Genomic DNA, 23,928 nt, shown 5'->3' with positions numbered 1-23,928 from the left:
GAAGAGCACTGACAGTTTCTAATGACCTCTGAATGTGACGGCAATTCCGTCAGTCAATAGCCCTTGCTCTTGCCGTGAAATCCAAACTGAACATGTTTTGCTGAGTTGTTCAGGCGTTCTCGTTCGAATTGATATTTCCTGAGACATGGAAGCGACAGAAGCTAGTTCTGCTGATTAAGGTTGGTGAATCTCCAAGTGAGCCATTCTCCTACAGTCCTATAGGTCTTCTGCATTCAGTAGGGAAAATGCTAGAGCAAAGAATCTACAATAGATTACTTCCAGTTTTTGAAAGCCAGGAAGGCATTTCAGCAATATTGATTCCGTAAAGCCACATCAACTATTGAGCCATAAAATCGGTTACAGGCTTGGCCGAAGACGCAATTCAGCTTGAACGTGAGAAATGCATTTAATTCGGCCAATTGAAAACTAATAAAGGAATCTCTCGGGAAGAGTCTAGGAGTATGTCGTCTCCGTGGGTGTCCCACAGAGCCCACTGCTGTGGAGCATCATCTAAAATAATGTTCTTAATCTTTCGGTTCCAGAGGAAGCTACGGTGGTGGGTTACATCGACGCTCTATGAGATGTTGGAGGGTTAGAAGAAGATGGATGTCACATCGGGGGTAGCGCAGGGATCTATTCGAGGGCCGGACCTCTGGAACGCTTGATATGATAGTCTGCTTAGACTTGACATGCTCGAAGAGTCGCGCCTGGTATGTTGTGCAGATGATCAAATCAAAGCAGCAGCGAACAAGGTTACAGCTTGCCTTAAGTTGGGTGTTGGAAGCAGGAGATATCTCCTGATGAGTTCAACGCAGTCGGTCCTGGTCTACGGCGTGGAGTATAGATACGGGGCATCTGCCTATCACACTGTCTCTAAACCGGCCATGATGGTGATCACGCCAATCCCCCTTACCTTGCTTGCTAATAAGTGCAAGGAAGATGGTGGACGGAAATGGTTGCTCGTGAAGAACCGCAACATACATTAGATGCGTGGCAGCTCTCCTGGCAAAATGTGACTAGAGGCAGATGGACTGCGCGGACTGGACCGCGCTCTTTGACAACTTAGGTGGTGTGACTGAAGCATTGTGAGACTGAATATTTCCGTATCCAGTTCTTAAGTGGGCATGGAGGTTTTTAGTATTATGAGCACACGATTGGAAAGGTACGATCTTTTAATTGTGAGTATTGCAATAGAGTTGTCGACGACGCCTATCACACGTCAGCAGTTCTATTTAAAACCCGGGGAATTTTTCTAGACAACAGAAGGAGCGCAGGGAGGTGGAGCCGTGTTGGAGCAATCGCCCCTTTTGAACCCTTGCACTCCTCCTTTCTGCAACCAATGTCAAAACTAATACCTGCTGTATTAATCGAGACCCTTCATCTGATACCCTGCATGGCTAGATTCGTTGAAAAAATTGCATTGTTCTTTTACGTGCAGGAGAAGCTCCCTCTTTCAGTTCAAATGTGCTGCAATGTAATCCACCGCATGCGTGAGGATTAATAATCCCAGTATGGTGCTTCATATTAAAACTTATATTACAGCAAAATGTTGACCCCTTCCCTCTCCTTTCCAGCTACTGTCAATACTAAAATCTGCTTCGAAAAGCACATGGCTATATTCGGTGAAAACAAATTTTGCACCGATCTTTTATACGTATGGGGACCCCCGTCAAGTTCAACCTGCAGCAATATTGTTTATCACATGGAGGTTCACAGTTGCAACCTTTCTGTCAAATTTCGTGTCAAAAGGTGTAACAATTTCTGAGAAAAGTGCGTATAACAGATAGACAGATAGACGGAGAGACAGGCAGACAGAATGCCTTCAATGATGCAGAATGAACCAAACCAATTGCGGCATTAGCCTTAACTTGGCGCTCTTAAATATCTATTTCGCATAAGCATAGAATTCCTCCGGGAGAAGCTATTGTGTTACGATATGGACGATGGACCTAAGACGTATAGAACAACCTGTGGGGTTTCACAAAGGGGCGGTCTTCAGTCCTCTCCTGTAGATAATAATGTATGATGGAATTTTAAAATGACAGCTGCCCAGAGGAGTGACAGCCATTGGATTCGCAGACGACATCGAAGTGAATATCGCGACCAAATATGGAAAGGAGATCGAAATCCTCGCAACCGAGGCAATTTTTGAAATCAGATTTTGGCTGGAAGACGCTAGTTTGGCGCTCGCAGGTCATCAAACCGAAGTAGTTTTGATCGTCAAACGAAGGAAGCGAACCAGCACATAAATACCAAGGAGTTTTAACTTTAATAGTCCAATTCTTTGCAAACCACACTTTTTAGGTACACCGAAACACAGACTGGGTTTTTTCAATCAATACTCGACAGATTTAACAATTAGACTTTATTAAATAATTTATTTAAAGAATGAAGAAAAAGTGAAGTGACTATTTGCTCGTTAGAGGCAGAAGAGAATTGTCATCTCCTTCATGTGTTTCTTTTCTGCCCCTAACTCATGACACACTTTTCTCGCCAGTCCTCCACTCCCGTGGCGAGCTCTGCAAAGTGGATAGTTCCGCGCCATCTATTTGTTCGCATTCGCAACATTCGAAATAAATTTCGAATGCTGCAAATCCTGCCGCGCCACATCACTCCGCCCCCAGATGAAACCTAGCGGGTTTCGGCGACTGATCCCGGAACTTCGTTCACCGTCAATCCACAAAACGGACACGACGCTGCTTCGGGGCGGACACGGGTTTCAGCCTGGACAGAGAGACCGCCTTCCTGTGTCCACCGATCTCGAGCTGGAAGAAATGTTCTCCCCGCTCGAGAACGCGCTACGGGCCCTCATATGGAGGCTGCAGCGGCTTCCGGACGGCATCCGTCCTGACCAGAACGTGCGTGCACGTGTCCAGTTCCTTGGGCGAACAGGCAGGTGTGGACGAGTGTCGGGTGGGTGGTGTGGCCTTTATGCGTCGGAAATTGTCTCTCAGCAGACGCACCAACCCCGACTCTGTGAGACCCGATCTCTTGTCGAAGACCGGATCGCTTAGGAGTCTCGGGTTCTCCCCGTATACCAGCTCTGCGGGGCTGGCAGCAAATTCCTCTCGTCGGGTTGTACGTAGGCCGAGTAGGACGAGAGGCAAGACTTGGGACCAGGACAGATCGTCACGTGCCATAATGGCGGCTTTCAGCGTCCGGTGCCAACGTTCTAGCATCCCATTGGATTGCGGGTGGTATGCAGTAGTCCGCTGGCGTTTAAAACCAAGGAGTTTGCCTAACTCGGAGAAAAGGGTGGACTCAAATTGCATTCCCTGGTCAGTGATGACCACTGCAGGGACGCCAAAGCGAGGTGTCCACTCTCGACAGAGGGCTTCGGCACATGATTGCGCCGTAATGTCTTTCAGAGGTATTGCCTCAGGCCACCGCGTAAACCTGTCGATGATTGTGAGATAATACCTATAACCGTGCGAGTCTCGCAAAGGCCCTACTATGTCGAGGTGTATTGTGTGGAACCGCTTGGTAGTGCGGGGGAATGAGCCCACTTCTTTCTTTACATACCCGGATGACTTTCGGATTGTGCAATGCGGCGCAAACCTTTCAAAGGTTCATTCACTCAGTCCTGCGAATCCTCAAGTTCAGTTTCGTATATTTGGATGATGTTTTGGTTGCTTCTTCCACTGAGTCTGAGCACTTAGCCCATCTCGAGTGCATTTTTCAACGTCTCCTTGAGGCCGGTTTAGTCCTAAACGTTGAGAAATGCAAATTTCTCCAAAAACAGGTGAGATTCCTCGGCCATTTCATTTCCCCTGAAGGAATACAGCCCGACCCAGACAAGGTGCAAGCGATAACAAGCTTCCCGCGTCCAAAGACAGTGAGGGAATTGAGGAGGTTCTTGGGCATGCTAAACTTCTACCGTCGTTTCCTGCCCAAGGCCGCCCATCACCAGTTCATTTTGAACGCGTACTTGTCTGGCCCCAAAACTAAGGACACACGAGAGATCGTGTGGTCTGAAGAGGCTATCTGCGCGTTTGACAAATCCCGTCAACAACTGGCCGATGCTACACTCTTGGCATTCCCTCTGCAAGATGCACCCGTAGCCGTTTTTGTTGATGCCTCTGACATCGCAGTAGGTGCTGCCCTTCACCAAAAGGTGGATCAAGTTTGGCAGCCGTTGAGCTTCTTCTCGAAGCAGTTGAATTCCGCTCAACGGAACTACAGTACCTACAATCGCGAACTGCTCGCCGCGTACTTGAGCATCAAATACTTCCGTTTCTCCCTAGAAGGCAGGCCGTTCACAGTGTTCACGGAATCTCCTTCATGTGTTTCTTTTCTGCCCCTAACTCATGGCACACTTTTCTCTCCAGTCCTCCACTCCCGTGGCGAGCTCTGCAAAGTGGATAGTTCCGCGCCATCTATTTGTTCGCATTCGCAACATTCGAAATAAATTTCGAATGCTGCGAATCCTGCCGCAGCACAGAGTCATGATTGACCAAAAAGTAAAATTCATGCCACATTTCGAGAATTTTGCAACAAATACTTCGGCAGTTGCTACATTGTTGGGAAAAATTCTGCCAAATGTAGGTGGCCCTAGGCAAAGCCGTCGGCTCCTTATTTAGAGAGTTGTCCGCTTCATACTGCTTTATACAGCCCCAGTCTGGGCATCGGCATTGGAGGTAGAAGCAAATAGGTGAAAAAGTGCAGCCCCATCGATTGAGTGTATTGCGAACGTCGTGCGCTAAACGCCACACGAAGCAGCATATGTGATAACAGGCGTGGTCCTCATCGACATCTTGGCAAACAAGGGTCGAGATCTCTATGACCCAACATATGTATCGGCAAACCTCGTACCTATCGTCACCAATTAGTACGAAGTGAAGGTATTTTGAAGTGGCAAAAATAATGGGATGATTCACCTAAAGAACGCTGAACTCACAGGATTATCCCAGATGTCGCAAAATGGATCAAACGAAGTACCGTGCTTGCCTTTATTACTTCGACCGTAACCGCTTTCCATATTTCCCGGCATGGGAGATTATTCCAGAGAATGCGGAGCATGCTGCTGTCAGCTGCCCTAGGTTCACCGTCCACAGAGTGAATACGTAAATTGACCCCGAGGTGCGGTAATCATCAAAGAATATTCTGGAGCACATGTTAGCCTCTGAAACATCTTGGAAAGCGATGGAAAATTTTTATGAAGGGGATTCATAATCTGCTGAAGGGAGGAGCTGGTGAGGAAAGTACTAAATGACAAAACAAGTCTCAGTTGACAAAGCTGCGGTGTAACTGAAAGAGGATGTAGGTTTAGTAAGTAAAAGACTCACAATCGTATGGTAGGAACCAGCGGTAGGTTTTGAACCTTTTTACCTCCCAACGAATCAAAAAACACTGACAGACAGTGAACCGATTTTAATAAAATTTTATTTCCAACGAAAGCTTAAAAATGACTCATTTGATTGAATCGTCCTCATTGATTGAATCTTTTATCTGTGTGAACAAATTCCGAATTTTCTTTTGATTAAAATTAAGGAAATTATAAAAAATGATTCAAATTTTAATTTAATATTAAACTTACCAGTACGTTTGAATAGTATGGGTCAATATCCTCGAGAGGAGTGGAGGCCAATTCCGGTGGGAAGCCGCCCTGCAATCGAACAGGTATGGGAACACCCTGTTCAAGTGTAGGATCCGGTTGTGGTCCTTCATCCTCATCTTCATCATCATATCGGATCTGGTTTTTTGAACATTGCAAGTTCGGTTGAAAGCGTTGAAGAATCATCGAAGTCGTCGAAGGAAAAAGATACAAAAAAAAGTTATTCAAGTTAGTATGGTTTGTATTTGATATTTCTTCAAATAGATGTTGTGATGACTTAAAAGTGGAGATAAAAGAATATTTTAATTGAAACCTACTGCACCAGTTCTAATGACTATGGCTGATTTCGATGGTTTTACTTCTCTTTATTAAATACGCTATCACTATTTTGAACTCTTCTGTATATATACTACTGTTATGTAGTTGGAAGCAATAGATAAGCAAAAGGAGATCTTTAAGATACGTACTTTGAACGAAAGCAGGTTGAATGGGGTGCTTTGGACAGTTTTACTTAGACAAGAGTTTCAAATAAGGAAACAGTAAGAGAGACTGAAGTGAATATTTAGACGAATTTCAATATTAAGGTGTTTACATAGATACATAGATACATATAACCCTACTTCTAAGTTGTACCCTAAATTTAAGGAGGACCAACGACAATCTAGTTTTATAACAAAAGCATTCATGTAATGCGAAATAGTTAAGAGGCAACAGTACTCAATGATTTTTTAGATGTAACTAAACAGTTAGATAAGATATCAATAAACTTTTCCGAAGCTCTTGTTTTTACGTCGCTTATTTCATTGTTGAATCTACTTCGAGGACCTTCAGAAAAAATCTTTTTGACTCAGATTGTTTTTAATTAGCATATTTTGATTCCAAGTCAAATTGGCTATTTATTGAAGTATCTATACAGATATTTAGTCCTTCTTGGATGTTTGGTTTTTAATTAAAAAATATTTTAATTAATTGATCAATTTCTTGAAATTATAGTTTCAGGAATATCATAAATTATGGAATTGCAATGGATTTGAATTTTTTTACAAGAGGGCTCTAAAGGAACTGAATCCTAAAAAATGTTTGAGCTTCAACTTTGAATTAATTGACAAAGAAAATGAGATACAATTAGAGTTTCATCTATATATAATAGTAATCATCAAGGAGCGTCCCCAATCTTCAAAGGATATACATTTTCACATGTACACAAGGAATATATTGCTATAATACTAATTTCTAACTCATGAAATATTAATGTTCTCATGTAATAGATACACTACACCGACACTACAATGATTATAATAAAACTTGCCCTTTAATGGTGGAATGAACTATATAATGAAGACAGGGATTAGAATTACACTTAATTGCAGTACGATAGCTAATAATACGATGCATTCATAGTCATGCAAACAAGCAATTCTACATTTACAAAGTTATTAATATTATTATTCACGATAAGCTGGAATTTAGGTTGATATAAAATTAATAATACATTTGTGTTATGTACCAAGCAGGAGCGGCTAAGGGACTCCCGGTGTTGGTATTATTAATTATTTTTCTATACGCATAATTACTAGCAAATATTCGAATAAATATACACGTAGTCGAATTTATGGAGTTTATTTTTTTACAGATTCATCATACCCATTGGAAGCCCTAAAATAAATTTAACGAAAATGGGTACGAAATACTCCAAGGATATCTGATTACCATATAAAATGTCTGGGGCCTAAATAAAGGGAACATTACCAGCATTGTTAATGCTTAAATTTGAGACAACTTCTCGATACATTATGGTATCAAGGTACAACCCATCATCATTATCAACGACGCAAAACCTGGTAACCGGCCTTGGCCTGCCTTAGTAAGGAACTCCAGACGCCCTGGTTTTGCGCCGAGGTCACCAATTTGATATGCCTAAAAGCTGTCTGACATCTTGACCTACGGTACCGCTCCATCTCAGGCAGTATCTGCCCTGCCTTCTTTTTCAACCATAGATATTGCCCTTATAGACTTTTCGGGCTGGACCATCCTCATCCATACGGATTAGGTAACCCGACCACCGCAATCTGTAAAGCCGGATTTTATCCACAACCGGACGGTCGTGATATCGCGCATAGATTTCGTCGTTATGTAGACTACGGAATCGTCCATCCTCTTGTAGGGGGTCAAAAATTCTTCGGAGGATTCTTCACTCGAACGCGGCCAAAAGTTCGCAATTTTTCTTGCTAAGAACCCAAGCTTCCGAGGAATACATGAGGACTGCCTAGATCATTGTCTTGTACAGTAAGAACTTTGACCCTGTGGTGAGACGTTTCGAGCGGAGCAGTTGTTGTAAGCTGAAATAGGCTCTGTTGGCTGCCAACAACCGTGCGCGGATTTCATCATCGTAACTGTTATCGGTTGGAATTTTTGACCCTAGATAGGATAAATTTCCAGCGATCTCAAAGTGGTAGTCCCCTATCCTTATTGATATCGTTTGGCCACTTCAACTAGATGTTGTTGGTTTTTTGGTTTTTTCCGGGGGCGTTGCCACCATGTACCTCGTCTTGCCTTCAATAATGTGCAGGCTGAGATCTCGCGCCGTCTGCTCCATCTGGATGAAGGTAGACTATACATCTCGGCTTGTCGGCGGCTCACTCTCCCCAGGGCCAGATTGAAGAGGACGCTTGATTAGGCATCCCCTTGTCTTAGTTCCTTGTTGATGTTGAATGGCCTCGAGAGTGATCGTGCTACTTTTACCTTGCCTCGCATATTGGTCAGGGTCAGCCTAGTCAGTTTTATCAATTTCGTCGGGATGCCGAATTCTCTCAAAGCCGTGTACAGTTTTACCCTAACTATGCTGTAATAGGCGGCTAATCCGATGAAAAATTGGTGCAACTGATGTTCATATTCCAACAGTTCCGCACAGAGGAAATCTGATCTGTTGCTGATTTGACTGAAGTGAAGCCTCTTTGGTATGGGCCAATGATATTCTGAAAGTATGGGGCTATCCGATCTAGCAAGATAGCGTATGGGATAGACAATACCCCGTTGCCAATCGTCAGGCATTGATTCCGTATCCCACACCTTGAGCACAAGTTGATGAACCAGTTGGTGTAATTGGTCACCACCATATTTAACCAATTCGGTTGTAATTCCATCAGCTCCTGGCGACTTAAGATTTTTAAGCCGGTGGATTCAACGGGCTACTTCTTCTATACTTGGTGGTGGCAGTATTTGTCCGCTGTCTTCAGTTGGCGGGACCTCCAACTCGCCGATATTTTCGTTGTTGAACAGTTCATCAAAATATTCAACCCATCGCTAAAATATGCCCATTCTGTCGGAAATCGGAATTCCCTCTTTGTAACGGCAGGACTTGTTGATAAACCTTCTGTACCTGGTGCGGTTGCTCCCTTTACCTTTCGCCAGGCTTTCTTCTTTCGCCTGTGAAGTCCCTTCTCCGTTCAACGGAGTTCTTGGTATATTTTAGCGCATGCCTGCGTTCTTTGAGAATGCAACATTACTCGGTATGCATCAGTTCATATTCTTTGTCAAACCAGCCGTTCCGACTTTTCATGCGGCTGGGGCCAAGTATGTTTGTGGCCGTATCAATGACAACGCTCTTCAGGTGGTTGTGAAGATCATTTGTTGATCCTTCTTCTCCAGGATCTCTGTTAGCTGCGGTTATTGCGGCATTCATTTCCCCTTTATAGGTGTTACTAAGGGCTTTGTTGTGAATGACTTCAGTATTCGCTCTCACCCGATTGTCAGAGGGGGTTGTAGGTGGTGCCGTAATTCAAGCCCGGAATACCATGCGAACGAGATAGTGATCAGAGCCTATATTGGCCACCCTATATGTTCTGGTATTCAACAAAGCTGAGAAGTGGCGGCGTTCAATCAGCACGTGGCCAATTTGGTTGAAAGTGGTTCCGTCTGGCGAGGCCCATGTGTGTTTGTGGACCGCTTTTCGCGCAAACCAGGCACTTCCAACAACCATTTCGTGCGATGCTGCTGACTGAATAATCTGCAGACCATTATCGTTAGTATCCTTATCATTGGTATCCTTATGTAAGCTATGGGAGATAACGTATCGCCTAAATACGGGCTCCGTGCCTACTTGGCTGTTAAAACCCACCAAGTATGATTTTGATATCATGCCTAGGCCAGGCTTCGACGGTTCGATCTACTACTTCGTAGAAGGTATCCTTCTCCGACTCTACAGTCTCCTCAGCAAAGGTGTTAATGAGGCTTATATTTCTAAATTTGCCTCGCAAACGCAGACCGCATAACCTTTCGCACGACCCCCGGCTGTTCGACGCCGATGCCCTTTCTTCTTGAGGAAGATAGAATGGTATTCACCGGCAAACTTAAGCAGACCAAGATGTGCTCTCCTTGGATAGCATTCTCAGAGAGCGACTGAGGAACGCAGGCAGATGAAGCCTGGATGGATTCTCTTCCTTTGAATAAGATTGAGCTGGACTGAAGAGCAGAGATTCTTTGAACTAACAAATTCCCTGAAATAATAAAAAACTTGTTGTTTTTTTTCCGTTGGTGTGGATATTTATTCTTGCAAATACCGATATTTCGGGAACCACTTGTTCCCTTCATCATTGCTAAGATAATTAATCGTTGGAAAGACCGCATGATTCCACTCAGATAATAAATTCCGTTCCGTGTCTTCCCTCCCGTTGGTCAAAGGAACTCCGTGACTTGAAGGCTCTTTAAAAGAAGAGAGCAAGAGGTTTAGAACAAAATAATATATCAAACGATTTCATGCTAGTTCTCTGATGATGGGAGAGGTGTTTCGTTGATTGCCCGCCTGTTTTTGGGAGACTATCACACAGTGCGTAAACGTATTCATCCATCGTATTCAACAAAAAGCAATTTTAATGGTAAATTGCAAATTGTCAGGGAAAAACGCCCAAGCGTCATGTAGCAAAGCCACGCCTCCGCAAGGTAGATGAGAAAGTGGGCAAATGGAGTAGGGATGGAATAAGCGAAGCGCAACAAGCGGCCAAGAAGAAAAAAGCCTCTTCGTCAAAGAAAGCTGAGCCGGCGAAAGTTCCGGGTAGTTCTTTGATTACAGCCCGAACTTTGACAAAGCGGAAAGAGCCTACAGCTCGTAACTCCGAAGAATGAACAAAAGGTTCGTCCAGAGATAGTCATTATTTCCAAGAAAGAGGATATGTCCTATGCGAATATCCTTCCAAAAAGCAATACGGAACAGACAGACCTAGGAGACAGTGTGATTCGTATCAGGTATACGTTCAAGACTTACTCTCGCAAACCATTCGAGAGTCGAATGGCAATGTGGCGGTAATATGTGCACCTTATCGAAACTACGATAGTGCTACGTAGCTGGCCGATGATTTCAACGCGTGGGCCTTAGACTAAAGTAGTCTAACGACGAACACCAGAGGCCAAATCCTGTTTGAAACCTTCGCGGAACTGGACATAGTACCAACCAACATTGGATGCGCGCCCACTTTCCGAGGCAATGAGCTAGGCTCAATTACCGATCTGACATACCTCAGCACTTCGTTGGCGAGAGGGATTGTCTGGCGAGTGGGAGATCACTACACCCACAATGACGACCAAGCAATCTTTCTCGACATCAGGAACGAGGGAGGTGATACTCGAATGAACAACAGAAGCGGAAAAACCAGGATAGCTGGGTGGTCCACTGGAGCTTCCGAGAAAGAGACGTTCCTGGCGGCTTTAGAAGGAGGTTACAATCCAAATATCGTTGGAGGACGAAAGTTCCACCACAATAGGAAACTAAACTATTGGTGCAACTAAGAAATCCCGCTGTTGAGAACATCGTATCTGCAACCGAGGAGGCTCTGCCAAAGGACCACAGGAAAGCCAGGACATCGGCAGTCGGAGAAGGAATAGCGCGATCTTTGAAGTAGCCTTAAGAAGACTATACAGGAAAGTAAGCGGAATTGCTACAAGCAGTGCCTTGAGGCAAATTTGAACCCACCCCAAGTAACGTGCCCGCGACTCTTGTTCATGATAGTCGCAATTCTCTTCCCACAGCAGGAAGACAGTGGACCTCATCAAATGGTTCAACAGGATGTCTTCTCAATTCCCTTGGAGATCGGAAAGGAATTACGGGAAGTCTGTGGAGGAATTGGGGAATAAAAGGCTTTGGGATTGGACGGGATTCCGAACAAAGCGCTGAAGTTGGCTCCTAAAATTAGGCCCGTATGCTTCATAAGTAGATTTGAATCGTGAATGATCGAAGGAGTGTTTCCCGCTCAGTAGAAAAGACAGAGGTTGGTTCTGCTATCGAAGCCACCTAAACCACCTGGCGTACCCTCTTCATATCGCCCCGTCTGTGTTTTAGACACTATGGGAAAAATGATGGAGAGGGTGGTATACAAAAGCTGCTTCCATTCGTCGAGTTAGCGAGTAGTATCAGTGCGGCAGTATGAGTTTCGCAGAGCGCGATCCACCTGGGCCAGGAGGAATCGGCCGCTGGAAGGTATTGCGTGGTAGTGACCTGGTTGCCAGGAATGCCTTTATCTCGGCCAAGAGGGGTTAGTTTAAGAGCACCCTGGCTAAATTGGGTCTCCCTTGTTACTTAGCTCGGAAAATCGAAAGTTTCCTCTGGGAAAGACATCTTTGGTAGGAGACGGACGACAGGCCGAAAGAATATGTTGCGACCACAGGTGTTTCTTAAGGCTCCGTACTGGGGCGCCTGCTGTGGAACATAATGTATGACGACGTGTTCGGCCTTCGCGTGCCAAAGAAGGCAACATTGATTGGTTTTGCTGATGACCTGGTAGTGATCGTAGTTTCGAAACACCCTCAGGATGTGGAACTGTATGAAAGTGAAACTAATCATGCCATCTAAGCAAAGGTTCAAATGCTGAAATTGGACTTGGTGGTAGATAGGACGAAGGCGGTGCTTATTATCAATCGCAGGAAAAACAACACGATCAAAATCCGGTAATCACGAAGTAATTACAAAATCGATCATTAGATACCTGGGGGTAATGATTGATGCCAAGGCGGCAAAAGCGAGCACGCAGAGGTGGTGAAATCCATTATGCTTTACGGGGCTCTTGTCTGGGCGTGCGTACTGGATAACACAGTGAACTAGAGAAGAGTAAGCTCGGCATACTGGTCGATCGCTCTGAGGGTGTGTAGAGCATATAGGTCGGTATCTGGTGATGATTCCTTTGGATCTTTTAACGAATAAGGCCCACTGTCTCTACCGGAGAAAGAGGGTGAATCCAACCAAGTGATTGCGGATTTCCGAAAGCCACAAGGAAGGAGCTGTACAGGAGGTGGTAGCAACGGTAGAATAATTCCGAAAAAGACCCCTGGACCCATACACTGTACCCCCGTGTATTGAGAGATGGGTCGAGCACAAATATGGAGAATTAAATTACCACCTAACACAGTTCCTTACGGAGCACAGTGGGTAGAGGATGTGCTTGAACCGCTTCAAATTGGATGAGTCCCCAGACTGCCCCGAATGAGCCGCTACACCCGAGGATCCGGAGCATGCTATGAGGTGAGGTTTAACGAGGTTTAACGACACACTCAACGCAGTTATCGTACCCATAATTTCATGGAAGAGATGCTAAGGTCCGTAGCGAATTGGACCGCGAACACCAGAGCCAAAGGCCAAGGGGTTATTCTGACGATATCTGTATTATTATGGATTTAATTATTTTTTAGAGGTTCATAGAATAAATAAAAATATTTATCTCCCGGAAAGTCAAGGAGTCGTCCGGCGATGAGCACTCGAGATATATATCTAGTATATTTTAGCTTCAGGAAAAACTGATTTAAGCTAATAATTGTTTACTTACTATATGCTAGTCGATAATATTTGAAAGCTAACAATCAATTAATAGCAAGCTGGAAGCATTTCGCAAGCTGGCTTGTTTTAAAATACAACTAATCATTAATATAACTCAATGAATTTATTTTAATTGAAAATAATATTTAATGAAAATTAGAAAGCTTTATTTCCAATTATCGCATTTATGTGAATTTCATGTTTTTTTTGTTACTCAAATATCTGGAATTATTAAATAATACTCCGGAGAAGTTTCTTCCAATTAAATTTTGAATTTATATATGAAAACAAAATATGTTTTCGAATATTGTTCTTAACTCAAGTACTAAATGTACGAAAAATTCTAATCTGCACTAACTTATATTTTAATTAGATCGCAAATGCAAAATTATTATTATGCTGGCGGCCTTTTTTAATGTGGGCAAAAAGTAAGTGGTTCAATGATAACTTAATAAAATGCAGATATATTTTTTTTACAAATAAAAAAACTTTTAAGAACAAATAACTAGGGTGGCTTAAACGAATAAATATTAAATGTGAAAGATATTTTATCAACTAAGTTTAGAAATAGATTTTTATAGTTTAAAATTGTTAAAAATCTTTCTAAGTTGGGGATGAACGAAAATAAAAATAAATGAAATGAAATGATAAGACTAGAAGTGAACTCTTACTTCTTTTTGCTTTTTCTTGCGGCCATATTGCGGCTGAAAAGTTCCAAAACAGAGTATTATATCATTTGCTTAAAAAAGAGTTATTTATAAATGTTCATTCTAAAGAATCTTATATAAAAATTGCTGCAAGAATTACTACTTTTTCACGTGGGTGTTTGTGGTTTGAGAATGTTGAAATGTTGTGCGAGTGTATTTTACAGAATTGTGTGAATAGTTAATGCGAGCAATGAGTTTTTTTTTATGCTTCTGATTGGAAGTTGAATGCCATTCCTAGATTTTAGTCTTTTTACTAAAGAAGGCATTATCAAAGACATGGTTTGAATACCTAAAATGGCGATAATGGAAGTTATTTGGATATGTTTAAAATGATGAAGAAAGAAAGTGAAACTTATTATAAAGAACTCAAAAGAAATCTTTCTTTCAACTAATATATATATATGTACATCCATACACGGATATTTATATATTTACGATAAGAGAAAACAATATTCTTTATTTTATACAATTAAAATACCAAATATACTGAAAATAATACACATTAGGAGTAATATAAATATCTATAGATTAATACTTTATAACACACACATATATTGTTACGATAGGTACACATTTAGGATAGATAGACATCGATGCAGAAAAACACCAATCACAATTCAAAATGGATTGCAAAACAAAATATAAATTATAATTAATTTTGGATAAATACACTGCAATATAGGAAATCTGACAAGGGGTTAAAGAAGAGGTTTATTACAAAGATACATTCCAATATATACAATTAGATAGAGTAATGTGAATAGAAGGTGGTTGAAGAGGGGGAAATTGGAAACTACATACTTGGAATTAGCAGTAGTAGTATATACAAATGGTTGCGAAATACGATTCTAATAAATTATTATTAGTCGGTGTATCCAAATTTACGGGTAGATAGATATCTGGATGTGTGAATCTGGGACAATTAGTATCTTCAATATTGTTTCAGCGTATTAGCTTTCAATGGTTCTTCTAAACTGTTGATTTGTAACCAACAAAACAGGGACTTGTAACACTTTTCATTTATAAAATATTTTGTTTAGCAGATATAAAAATAAAAAACAGAAGAGATTTTTTTCATATTTTATAGTGTATCTAAAATAAATGATAGTTTATAATTTTTCCTTGTTTAGGAATAACTGGAAAGGTCAATAACCTATTCATGGTGCTATTTCTTTGTTGCTGTTTTTCTTGGTACTCTTCCATGAAAGAGAAACTTAGCATGAATAATAGACTGTATTATTGAAAACATTTATAGATACCATAATCGAAATCATCCATTACAAGCTGTGACTTGTAGAATAAGTAGGGGCAAGACCTTTCAATTTAATCTTTTTTTTTTTGCGAAACTAAACTATGACTATGACAACGATTTTTATAATAGTTTTAATAGATTACTTAGAGAATCCTCAATTTGTCGGGCAAGTAATATAAAGGGGTCAAGTAATGTACTGCAGGATAGATTGACGCGGAACATAGCTCCCTGAGGCCAACCTATCTCTCTCTGAGGACAAGCTGTCTCTGCTCTGGAGTGTTGCGTGGCTTTTCAAGGGCCAAGCCTCTCGTCTACCAAGACCGTTAGTGAGTGGTAATAGCCACACCCTGTACGAGATGATCGTACTATTAATAAAACGCTGCGGATCTAGACTGGGGAGTCGAAAAGCATCTCCCCCAATCCAGGATGTTATGCGAACCATGCCCATTGGATAGTTTGCAGTCGGGGGTAACTGACTGTATTCGAACGGAGCCTCACTGATACCTGGTCGCCTCAGTGAGTAAATTAGACCTTACCGTGCTAAGGGGGGCTATGGTACGGCGGACCTCCTAACCCCCATACTCGAGGGAATCAAATGAGTATAAACAAAAAGGAAAAGAAAACGAAAACCAACAAAGCAGGGCCCCGTACCGCACAAAAACTGGTTAATCAGTCGGAGACACATCTCCGAATTACTCAGAGCCAGGTGGTTACACCCAGAAAGGGAGAAGTTGGGACGTCAAGCAGTGGATCCAAGGTTAACATTGGTACATTACGTGGACACTAACCAACGAAAGTCACTACTCAAAGAGCAGGGACCAGCAAAATCGCGTCTGAGATAGATATAACAGATATCAGGAACGAGGCAGGTCTCAATGGCGCCGGTGTTAAATTAGGTGCTATCTGAAGAAAGGCCTGAAACCAGAAGAGGCCCTTAAGAAGACTCGGGACAGACCTAAGCCATCTCTACCGGAGCCGAGAAAGGGGGGAGCAGCAGAGATCAGCCCGCATGAAGGGAATGCTCCCAAAAAATTCAAACCTGAACCCAAGGGCGGAGAAAACACGGGCAGATCAGGAGTAAAGGCAGGACTCAGGAAGCCCGCCATTAACTATGCTAGTGCGGTCAAGGGCATTCGACTGGCCATATTGCCAAAAGTGTTTCCCGAGTAAATACTCACTCGTGAGGAGCAGGAAACCACCTTGTCGTCAAGCAGATGTGCAAGGGATGGACTTCGAAACTTGTGTTCACCGGGATAAGCTTTCGACCAGGCCTTATACTGGTGGACTGCGCGACGGAGGACACTGTAGAACGGATTAAAACCATAGTTCCTAGATTGCCAGGCTGGGAAGGCATGGGACTGTCAACTTGTGCTGGGGTTGATATACCAGGAGCCCACATGATGACAGTTTTTCTGCCAAAAGCCGCGACAATAGAAACGGAAAACCTTATGGACATCCTAATCGCCCAGAATGAAGATCTCCATACCCGACTATGGAGAGTCTTCAGAAGCAAGGTGGAGGGCAAGAGTAAACTCCTCACGATCGGGGTAGATGACCGATCCCTGCAGGCAATCAAACGTCGGAGTTGCCATATCAACTACCAAATGGGCAACTTACCCGTGCATGTGAACAGGGAAAAGCAGAGGAAAAATACCTCGGAGGCGACACCATCTAAAAAACATACCAAGGTCCCCGAAGAAGTCTCGAAAGCCATAGAGTCGGAAAGGACTGGATCAATCAGAGAAGTAGACCTGCTGCCCAGTGAAGAACAGAAGCAGGACGACCTAAACTTAGGACTACTAGGGCTCAGGGTGGACAGCGATGCGCAGGAAAGCGCCATGTCGAAGGGGGAGGACAATACTCGGACAGTGGAGAAGGGCTCCAAACAATAACGGAACCAATGGCCAGCACTAAGATAGCCCTGATAAACCTCCACCACGCGAAAGCTGCATCTGCGGTAATTGCAAGGCCAAGTTCCAAGGAGAACATTGGAATAGTGTTGGCTCAGAAGCCCTGGGTATACCGGGGGCAGATTCGCGGTCTGCAAGGAGGAAGCATGCAGGTAATTTGGGACTCCTCTTGTGAAAAACCAAGAGCTTGCATAATTCTTAAACGTAATTTAAAATACATATGTCTTGCAGAGTTCTTAACCGGGGACCTTGTGGCTACCCAAGTCTCATTGGAAGCCGGGAGGAGCACTCGAGAGGCAGTCGTGACATCGGGATACTTCCCAGGAGACGAAATCCGGGCTCCACCGGAACAAATCGCAAAAGTGACGAAGTATTGTGTGAAGAGGGCGTTACCACTTCACCTCGGTTGCGATGCCAACGCCCACCACGAAGTCTGGGGAAGCAGCGACACCAATCGTAGAGATGAATACCTTATTCTTAGCAATAAGTTAGAAATATATAACTTAGGGCACACTCCAACATTTGTGACCAGCACTAGAGAGGAGGTACTAGACATCACTCTAGGAAATACTCTAATGAACGGAATGGTCAGGAATTGGAGGATGTCGGATGAACCGCTATGTCTGATCACAGAATAATCAGGTTCGACATTGCGGGTAACTCCGAAATAAAAAGAATAATAAGAAATCCCAGGAGAACGGATTAGGAATCTTATGCAACGCACTTGAGCAACAACATTGCCCATCTTTAAGGGGCGATGACAGCAGGAGCGAACTGGAACTAGAAACAGTGGTGGAAAACCTCAACACAGTCGTCGTTGACGTATATGAGGCCAGCTGTCCAGCTAAGAGAGTTAAGTCATCAAGGGATGTACCATGGTGGAACAGAAATCTGGCCAGAATGAGAACAGAGACACGAAAATTCTTCAACCGGGCAAAACAAACCGGGAACTGGCAAAGGTACAAATATGCGCTGACTGCGTATAGCAACCCGATCAGGGAATCGAAACGGAGCAGCTTCAGGGAATTCTGTGAAAGGATCGAACAGATCACAGAAACAACCAGGCTGTACTAGGCTGTAGCCAAAGACGGAGGAATATCCTCTGTCTGTTTGAAGAAGGAAGATGGGATACTTACCGAGAATGAAGAGGACAGGGTACACCTACTTCTCAGAACTCATTTCCCGGGGTCCTACCCCACGGTGGCAGGCGACAACATTCTGCCTGATACCCCAACAATGAATTAAAGGGGAAGAAAGGAGAACTGGAAACTAGCAAAAAAGGTATGCTCAGGTAGGTAAGCTAGGCTAAGGTGAGCAGTGGGAACTTTTAAACCACTGAAATCTCCCGGAGTGATGGCATTTTCCCAGCAGTAATCCAGAGAGGCCTAGGAATTATCTTAGAGTCTCTTCTGAGGGTGGTAAGGAGGAGCATAACACTGGGATACATACCAAAGGCATGGGGAGGGGCAAAAGTAGTCTTTATTCCGAAAGCGGGTAAAAAGGATCCTTTTCACCCAAAATCTTTCACATCACTGTCAACACGCTTACTGAGCAGAAAGGTCAAATGAAACTGCTCTGTATCAGCTGACAGAGGTACTACGGGATGCCATAGAATCAAAAGAAATTGCACTGTGCCCGTTTGTGGATATCGAAGGAGCATTCGACAACACATCGCACACTGAGATACAAGATACCTTGAGGCGTAAGCTTGATCACCTGAGAGCCATAAGATTGCATGTTATGGAGGTGAAACAAGAAGCAAAGGTTAAATATTTGGGAATTACGCGAGACCAAAAATTACTCTGGAAGACACATGTCGGAAAGCGACGAGGGCTCTTATGGCTTGTAGATCCATAGCAGGCAAAAAATGGGGTTGCACCCCGAAGATACTACTTTGGATATATACTGCAATAGTAAGGCCAGTGATTACCAATGGAACGGTAATCTGGGCCGAAAGAACCGAACTCAGCACACAAGCCAGGAAATCACATAAGCCCCAAATGCTGGCTTTCGTGCGTATCAGTGGGGCAATGAGGACATGCCCAACGGCATCCCTGAAGGTCCTTCTGGGATTAACCCCTCTCCATCTGCACATACAGATGCAGGCAAGGCGGGCAATATTCAGGATGGTCGGGAGTATTAGTGAGGCGGGGAGCTGCCTAAACCGAAGGAAGATTAATATTCTTTCTAGGCGGTATCCCAAACTACCGATACCAAAGGATAACATGACAACGAGGTTTCACTTCGATAAGAAGTTTGAAACACGTTGGAGTAACAAGGCAAACTGGGAGAGCGTGGCGGCGACATACAGTTTAAACCAGCAACTGATTACTTGGTACATTGACGTATCCCTCACAGCAGAGGGAGCGGGCGCCGGTGTCATTGGTCCAAGGAAAATGTACTTTGAGCCAATGAGCAAGTACACTAGCATATTCCAGGCGGAAATTTACGCCATAGACAAATGTGCCTCCTTTAATCTGCAAAGGAACTACAGGGGGCAGACCATAGCTATTCTCACCGATAGCCAAGTAGCGATCAAGGCACTTAGGTCCAACCAGGCGAACTCTAAACTGGTGTGGGAGGTTGAGAGACTGAATACACTCGGCTGGTCCAACAAGGTCTGGATACTTTGGGTTCCAGGCCATGCTGGGTTCGAAGGCAACGAGGCAGTGGACGAACTAGCCAGGAAGGGAGCAGGGACGCCTTTACACGGGCCAGAACCCTTCTGTTGAATCGGAAACGGTTTCATGGCTATGACTCTACGAAATGAAGAGGAACGGTTGAGGGAACTATACTGGGCGGGCCTACCAGGGATGGAGAAGTCCAGGGTGCTTATTGTGGGATACGAACTCATGCGCACAAAGGATTGCTTAAACCTCACCAAAAAGAACCTCCGAATCAAAGTGGGAATTGTCACTGGTCATTGTCGGCTGAACTATCACCTAGGGAAGCTAGGGATATCTACGGACACTGGCTGCAGGTTTTGTGAAGAGGAGGATGAAACGTCCTGGGACAGTGTCTGGCACTTGTACAAAGTAGGTTGAGGCATCTGGGAGAATACTTAATACCAGATGCAAAGCTGAAATATCTGGAAGTAGGGAACATACTAAAGTTCCTGGCGGTTGTAGGCCTGCAGAAATATGATTTTCTCATAAAACCCCTTGAAATTTATATCTGAACGCACAGCAACAAATACAGCGCAATAACAAAGCAAAATTATAAAAACTAGAAAACACTGCACTCTCAATATGATGACTTAAAACTTATCAAGATATTCTTGCATTTCTATAGATTCATTTTTCAATGCCTTCCCTATCCTAGAGTCCTGATTATGCTTTAAGATCTTTCTTACATATGTGTGCATTAATATAATGCTCAATAAAATTCATTTCGTTCCGATTAAACTTTTGGGCAATTACTATCTGCTTTCATTTTATCAATTTATATCAATTTTGTATCTTTTAGTGCAGAAACTAATATTTTCTGCCTCAAAATGAAAACATACTTAAAATTATTAAAACAAAAACACAAAAAGTAACCATAACTCGGGTGCTTAGAGTATTATTTTGGTGACATAAAAAAAAACAATTATCTGAAATGTATAACTATACATTTCCAAATAAATCCTATCTATTTTTTGGAAAATTTAGAAGGAAGCATAACTCCTTATTGAACTGTAAAAAAAGTGTTAATGTATATAATACTACCACCTCTCCCTCAGCTCTCTTTCTTTCCAGTTCTTTTTGTTTAGCACGCTCTATGGCAATACGTGCTTCAATAGCTTGCAATGATTCGCGGGTAAAGGGACGGAACAAGCTGCGTTCTTCCTCAGATATCGAGTCGGAGTCTTCTGTCATTGTCTATACGGCCAACGATGAGCGCCTTAGTATTCCAAGGCCTGTAAAATAAAAAAAAAATAAATAAATTTATTAATTTTACAGATAGTTATAAGCTCAAAAATTCTCTAAGAAATATTATATACAATTTCATTGTTGTTCATTATATTGAAAGGCTAAAAGGTCCCAAAGTCGGCCCTTACAAGCTGCTGTCAATAGCAGATCCTTATTTTCAGATTCCCTAGAAAGAAATGGAACGCCACCGATCTATGGCTATGTCTATCCAGGGAAAGTTCTCAATCCTTCTATCAACCCACAGTTTTTAGGAGCAGAGGGATTATTGCCACCATCGACCGAACTCTTCCTTTAGGAGCTATCAAATGTTTTTTTTAAGTAAACATTAACAATTCTAAGTAATATTGATTTTCCGAGTTTTCAAGGATTACGTAGGATCAAAGTTACTCATGCCAACAATGATTTCCATTCGCCGCGGCAGATACTTGCGGGGTCCAGTGAGCTCACCCAAATGCGAACCAAGTATTGCGCTATGCTGCGGCAAAATGAGGATCAACACACCCCAATAGAGTTGCTGACAAAAGCAATAGGAGAACTTAAGGACTCCTTCCAGTCTCTAAAATTTATGCTGAGAGCAGTATTCCCCACTATGAAAAGGGGATCAGCACACTACAACGCTAATGAAGACAATAGAAATAGCAACTTATTTCCGATCACTGCGCGAGCCGCATCAAAGAGCGACTTCATCATCTCGTCTATGGCAGGAGGAGCCGGTAAGTAAACTAAAGAGGGCACCCATAGCGGCGGGAAACGTTGTGCCTTGAGGTCGTCAAGGTCAAACAACAACAAAAAGATTCGTTTCACTAAGACTGTCAACAGAAAAAAAAAAATCAAAAGCAACTGGTGAGAGCTAAGTGTGTAAGTGCTCCCCAAGCGCTAAGTGTCAGTTTCTTCCCGGATCCCACTGCCTCAAAACTTAAAAAGGATAATATTCCTACGATTAGGACATCTATGAACGACACGGACTTGAAGGTGACTCTAAAAAGTACAAAGCGTGATAGAACCCTCATTTTTGCGGATTCCAATAAGGACCACCTCAAAATTTTTTCCTTCATCAAAGAGCAAGGATTTAGCTAATACAAGAACTCCTCTATCACTGAGGATTCAACGCATAATTATCCGTGGATACACAACTGATCCTGTAGAAATTATTGTGGAACTCCCCTCAGAGCACCTACTTCTGAAATTTCGCTCCGGTGTAAATTTTGCGACTAGGAAAGGTAGCGTTCTTCATAGGGGGAATCCGTCGCTCCCATCAAGTATTAACTTGGGCTTCTCATAGCTTTTATGAACCCTCCCAAGAGCTCACTGAAGTTTTTAAGCTGAAGTAATCCTCTCCCAATGTTCCAACTGCCAAAATTTCGAGCATATAGGCCGAAATTGGTCGAAAGAACACAGATGTGTTAACTAAATAAAAAGCCTTTCGCGTGAAAAATCCCCAAAAACCCACGATTGAAGATTCATGTTGCTGAAACTGCAGCCAAACGGGTATTCAGCCTATAAAACAATGATAGTCAGATGGAAAACTGCCAAAATCCGGAATGCAACTGAGAAATCTTCAGTCAAGTGGTCCGCCCAAGGATATCATACCAATAAGCCGCAAGCAAGGAAGTTTCACCATTCACCCCTTATTGGGACATAGCCCGCCAAACATACCTACGCATCATCGCCCAGGATCTACTAAAATGCGCTTCAACTCTCCCTCAAGACGGGCATTCAGTTCGGTGCCGCCGTCTGCAGAAACAATGATTCCCAGATATACAAATTGATCGACGCTTTCGACGCTCTGTCCATTAATGCAGATCGGCCAGACTGAGTTTTGTTTGTGTTATTTTTTGGCCCAACTCTACCTGCCTCTCTTTCGAAATCCAGAGTCATTTGGCCAAGGTCCATGGCCCGGTCATATAGCAAACAGATGTCATCAGCGTAGTCGAGGTGTTGAGGGAAGATGCCTTGGTTCACTGAACTTACCCAGGTCCTCCGGACAAGGCATCATGAAAAACTTCGCCGATAACAAGAAGAAATAACATCGATGAGAAGATGTAACCCTAGCGAATTCGGCATTGTACCCCGAACTCCTTTGAGATTTTACCAAGATATGTCGCTCTGATAATAGCTATTAATTTCTTCGGAATGCCACATCCCCTGCGTAGACACTCCCTGCTATTGAAAGCTTTTTCGAAATCAATGAAGAGCAGGTGAAACGAAGACTTTAACTCCGCGCGTTGCTCTAAAATGATCCGTAGGGTATAAATGTGGTCAACGCAGAAGAATCCGGACTGAAAACCAACCTGCTCTTTGTCGACCAAGTTTTCAAAATGTTCTTGATTGTTCCAGAAGTCAGAATGGTTGCTCTTTTTTGGAATCTTAGCGATCATCCCCTTCTTCCACTCTCTGGAAAAGATCTCGGATTCCCAAGATTTTCGCATGAGTGGAAGTAGCAGGTCTACAGTAGCTGTAAATTCAGCGACAAATAATTTTGTGGGGAGACCGTCAAGCTCAGCCACTTTACCTCGTCTGAGTGCATTGATGGCTGACATGGTTTCTCTTCTGCTTGGAAGAACAGTCTGTATCCGCATGTTAGGGTGACTAGCCAGTTAATTCACAAGATGATACGAAGTGTTCTTCCCACCCCTTCAGTTGCTCATTATAATGGATGAGAAATCCATTGTTAACATCCTTCCTAACACCATCGAAAGATATGCGACCACATGCAAGTTCTTTCGTGATGCGGTATACACTTCTGAAACCATTATGTTTTGCGGCATCTTCCGGTGCCCTGACTAGCGCAATAAT

At 43.2% G+C, this 23,928-nt stretch overlaps 1 protein-coding gene across 50 annotated transcripts in view; it reads right to left on the bottom strand.

Moving 5' to 3' along the window:
* LOC119653867 (sodium channel protein para) overlaps nucleotides 1–23,928 on the bottom strand; it is a 317,579-nt gene that overhangs the window by 164,986 nt on the left and 128,665 nt on the right. For 33 of the 50 annotated variants that reach the window (XM_038058927.1, XM_038058962.1, XM_038058971.1 and 30 more), the window contains exons 3-5: nucleotides 20,929–21,119; nucleotides 14,024–14,056; nucleotides 5,537–5,692 (exon numbers count right to left, since the gene is read on the bottom strand). In XM_038058927.1, coding sequence (XP_037914855.1) covers nucleotides 5,537–5,692; nucleotides 14,024–14,056; nucleotides 20,929–21,078 — 339 coding nt within the window. In that variant the 5' untranslated portion in view covers nucleotides 21,079–21,119. Of the gene's footprint in view, nucleotides 1–5,536; nucleotides 5,693–14,023; nucleotides 14,057–20,928; nucleotides 21,120–23,928 lie in introns of those variants that run through there. The other 17 variants (XM_038058952.1, XM_038058960.1, XM_038058959.1 and 14 more) reach the window with 5 other exon arrangements.

This window comes from Hermetia illucens, chromosome 4, assembly GCF_905115235.1.
Source record: "Hermetia illucens chromosome 4, iHerIll2.2.curated.20191125, whole genome shotgun sequence".
NCBI lineage: Eukaryota > Metazoa > Arthropoda > Insecta > Diptera > Stratiomyidae > Hermetia > Hermetia illucens.
Note: the sequence above shows the minus strand (reverse complement) of the source record. Positions and strands in the feature narration are given on the sequence as shown.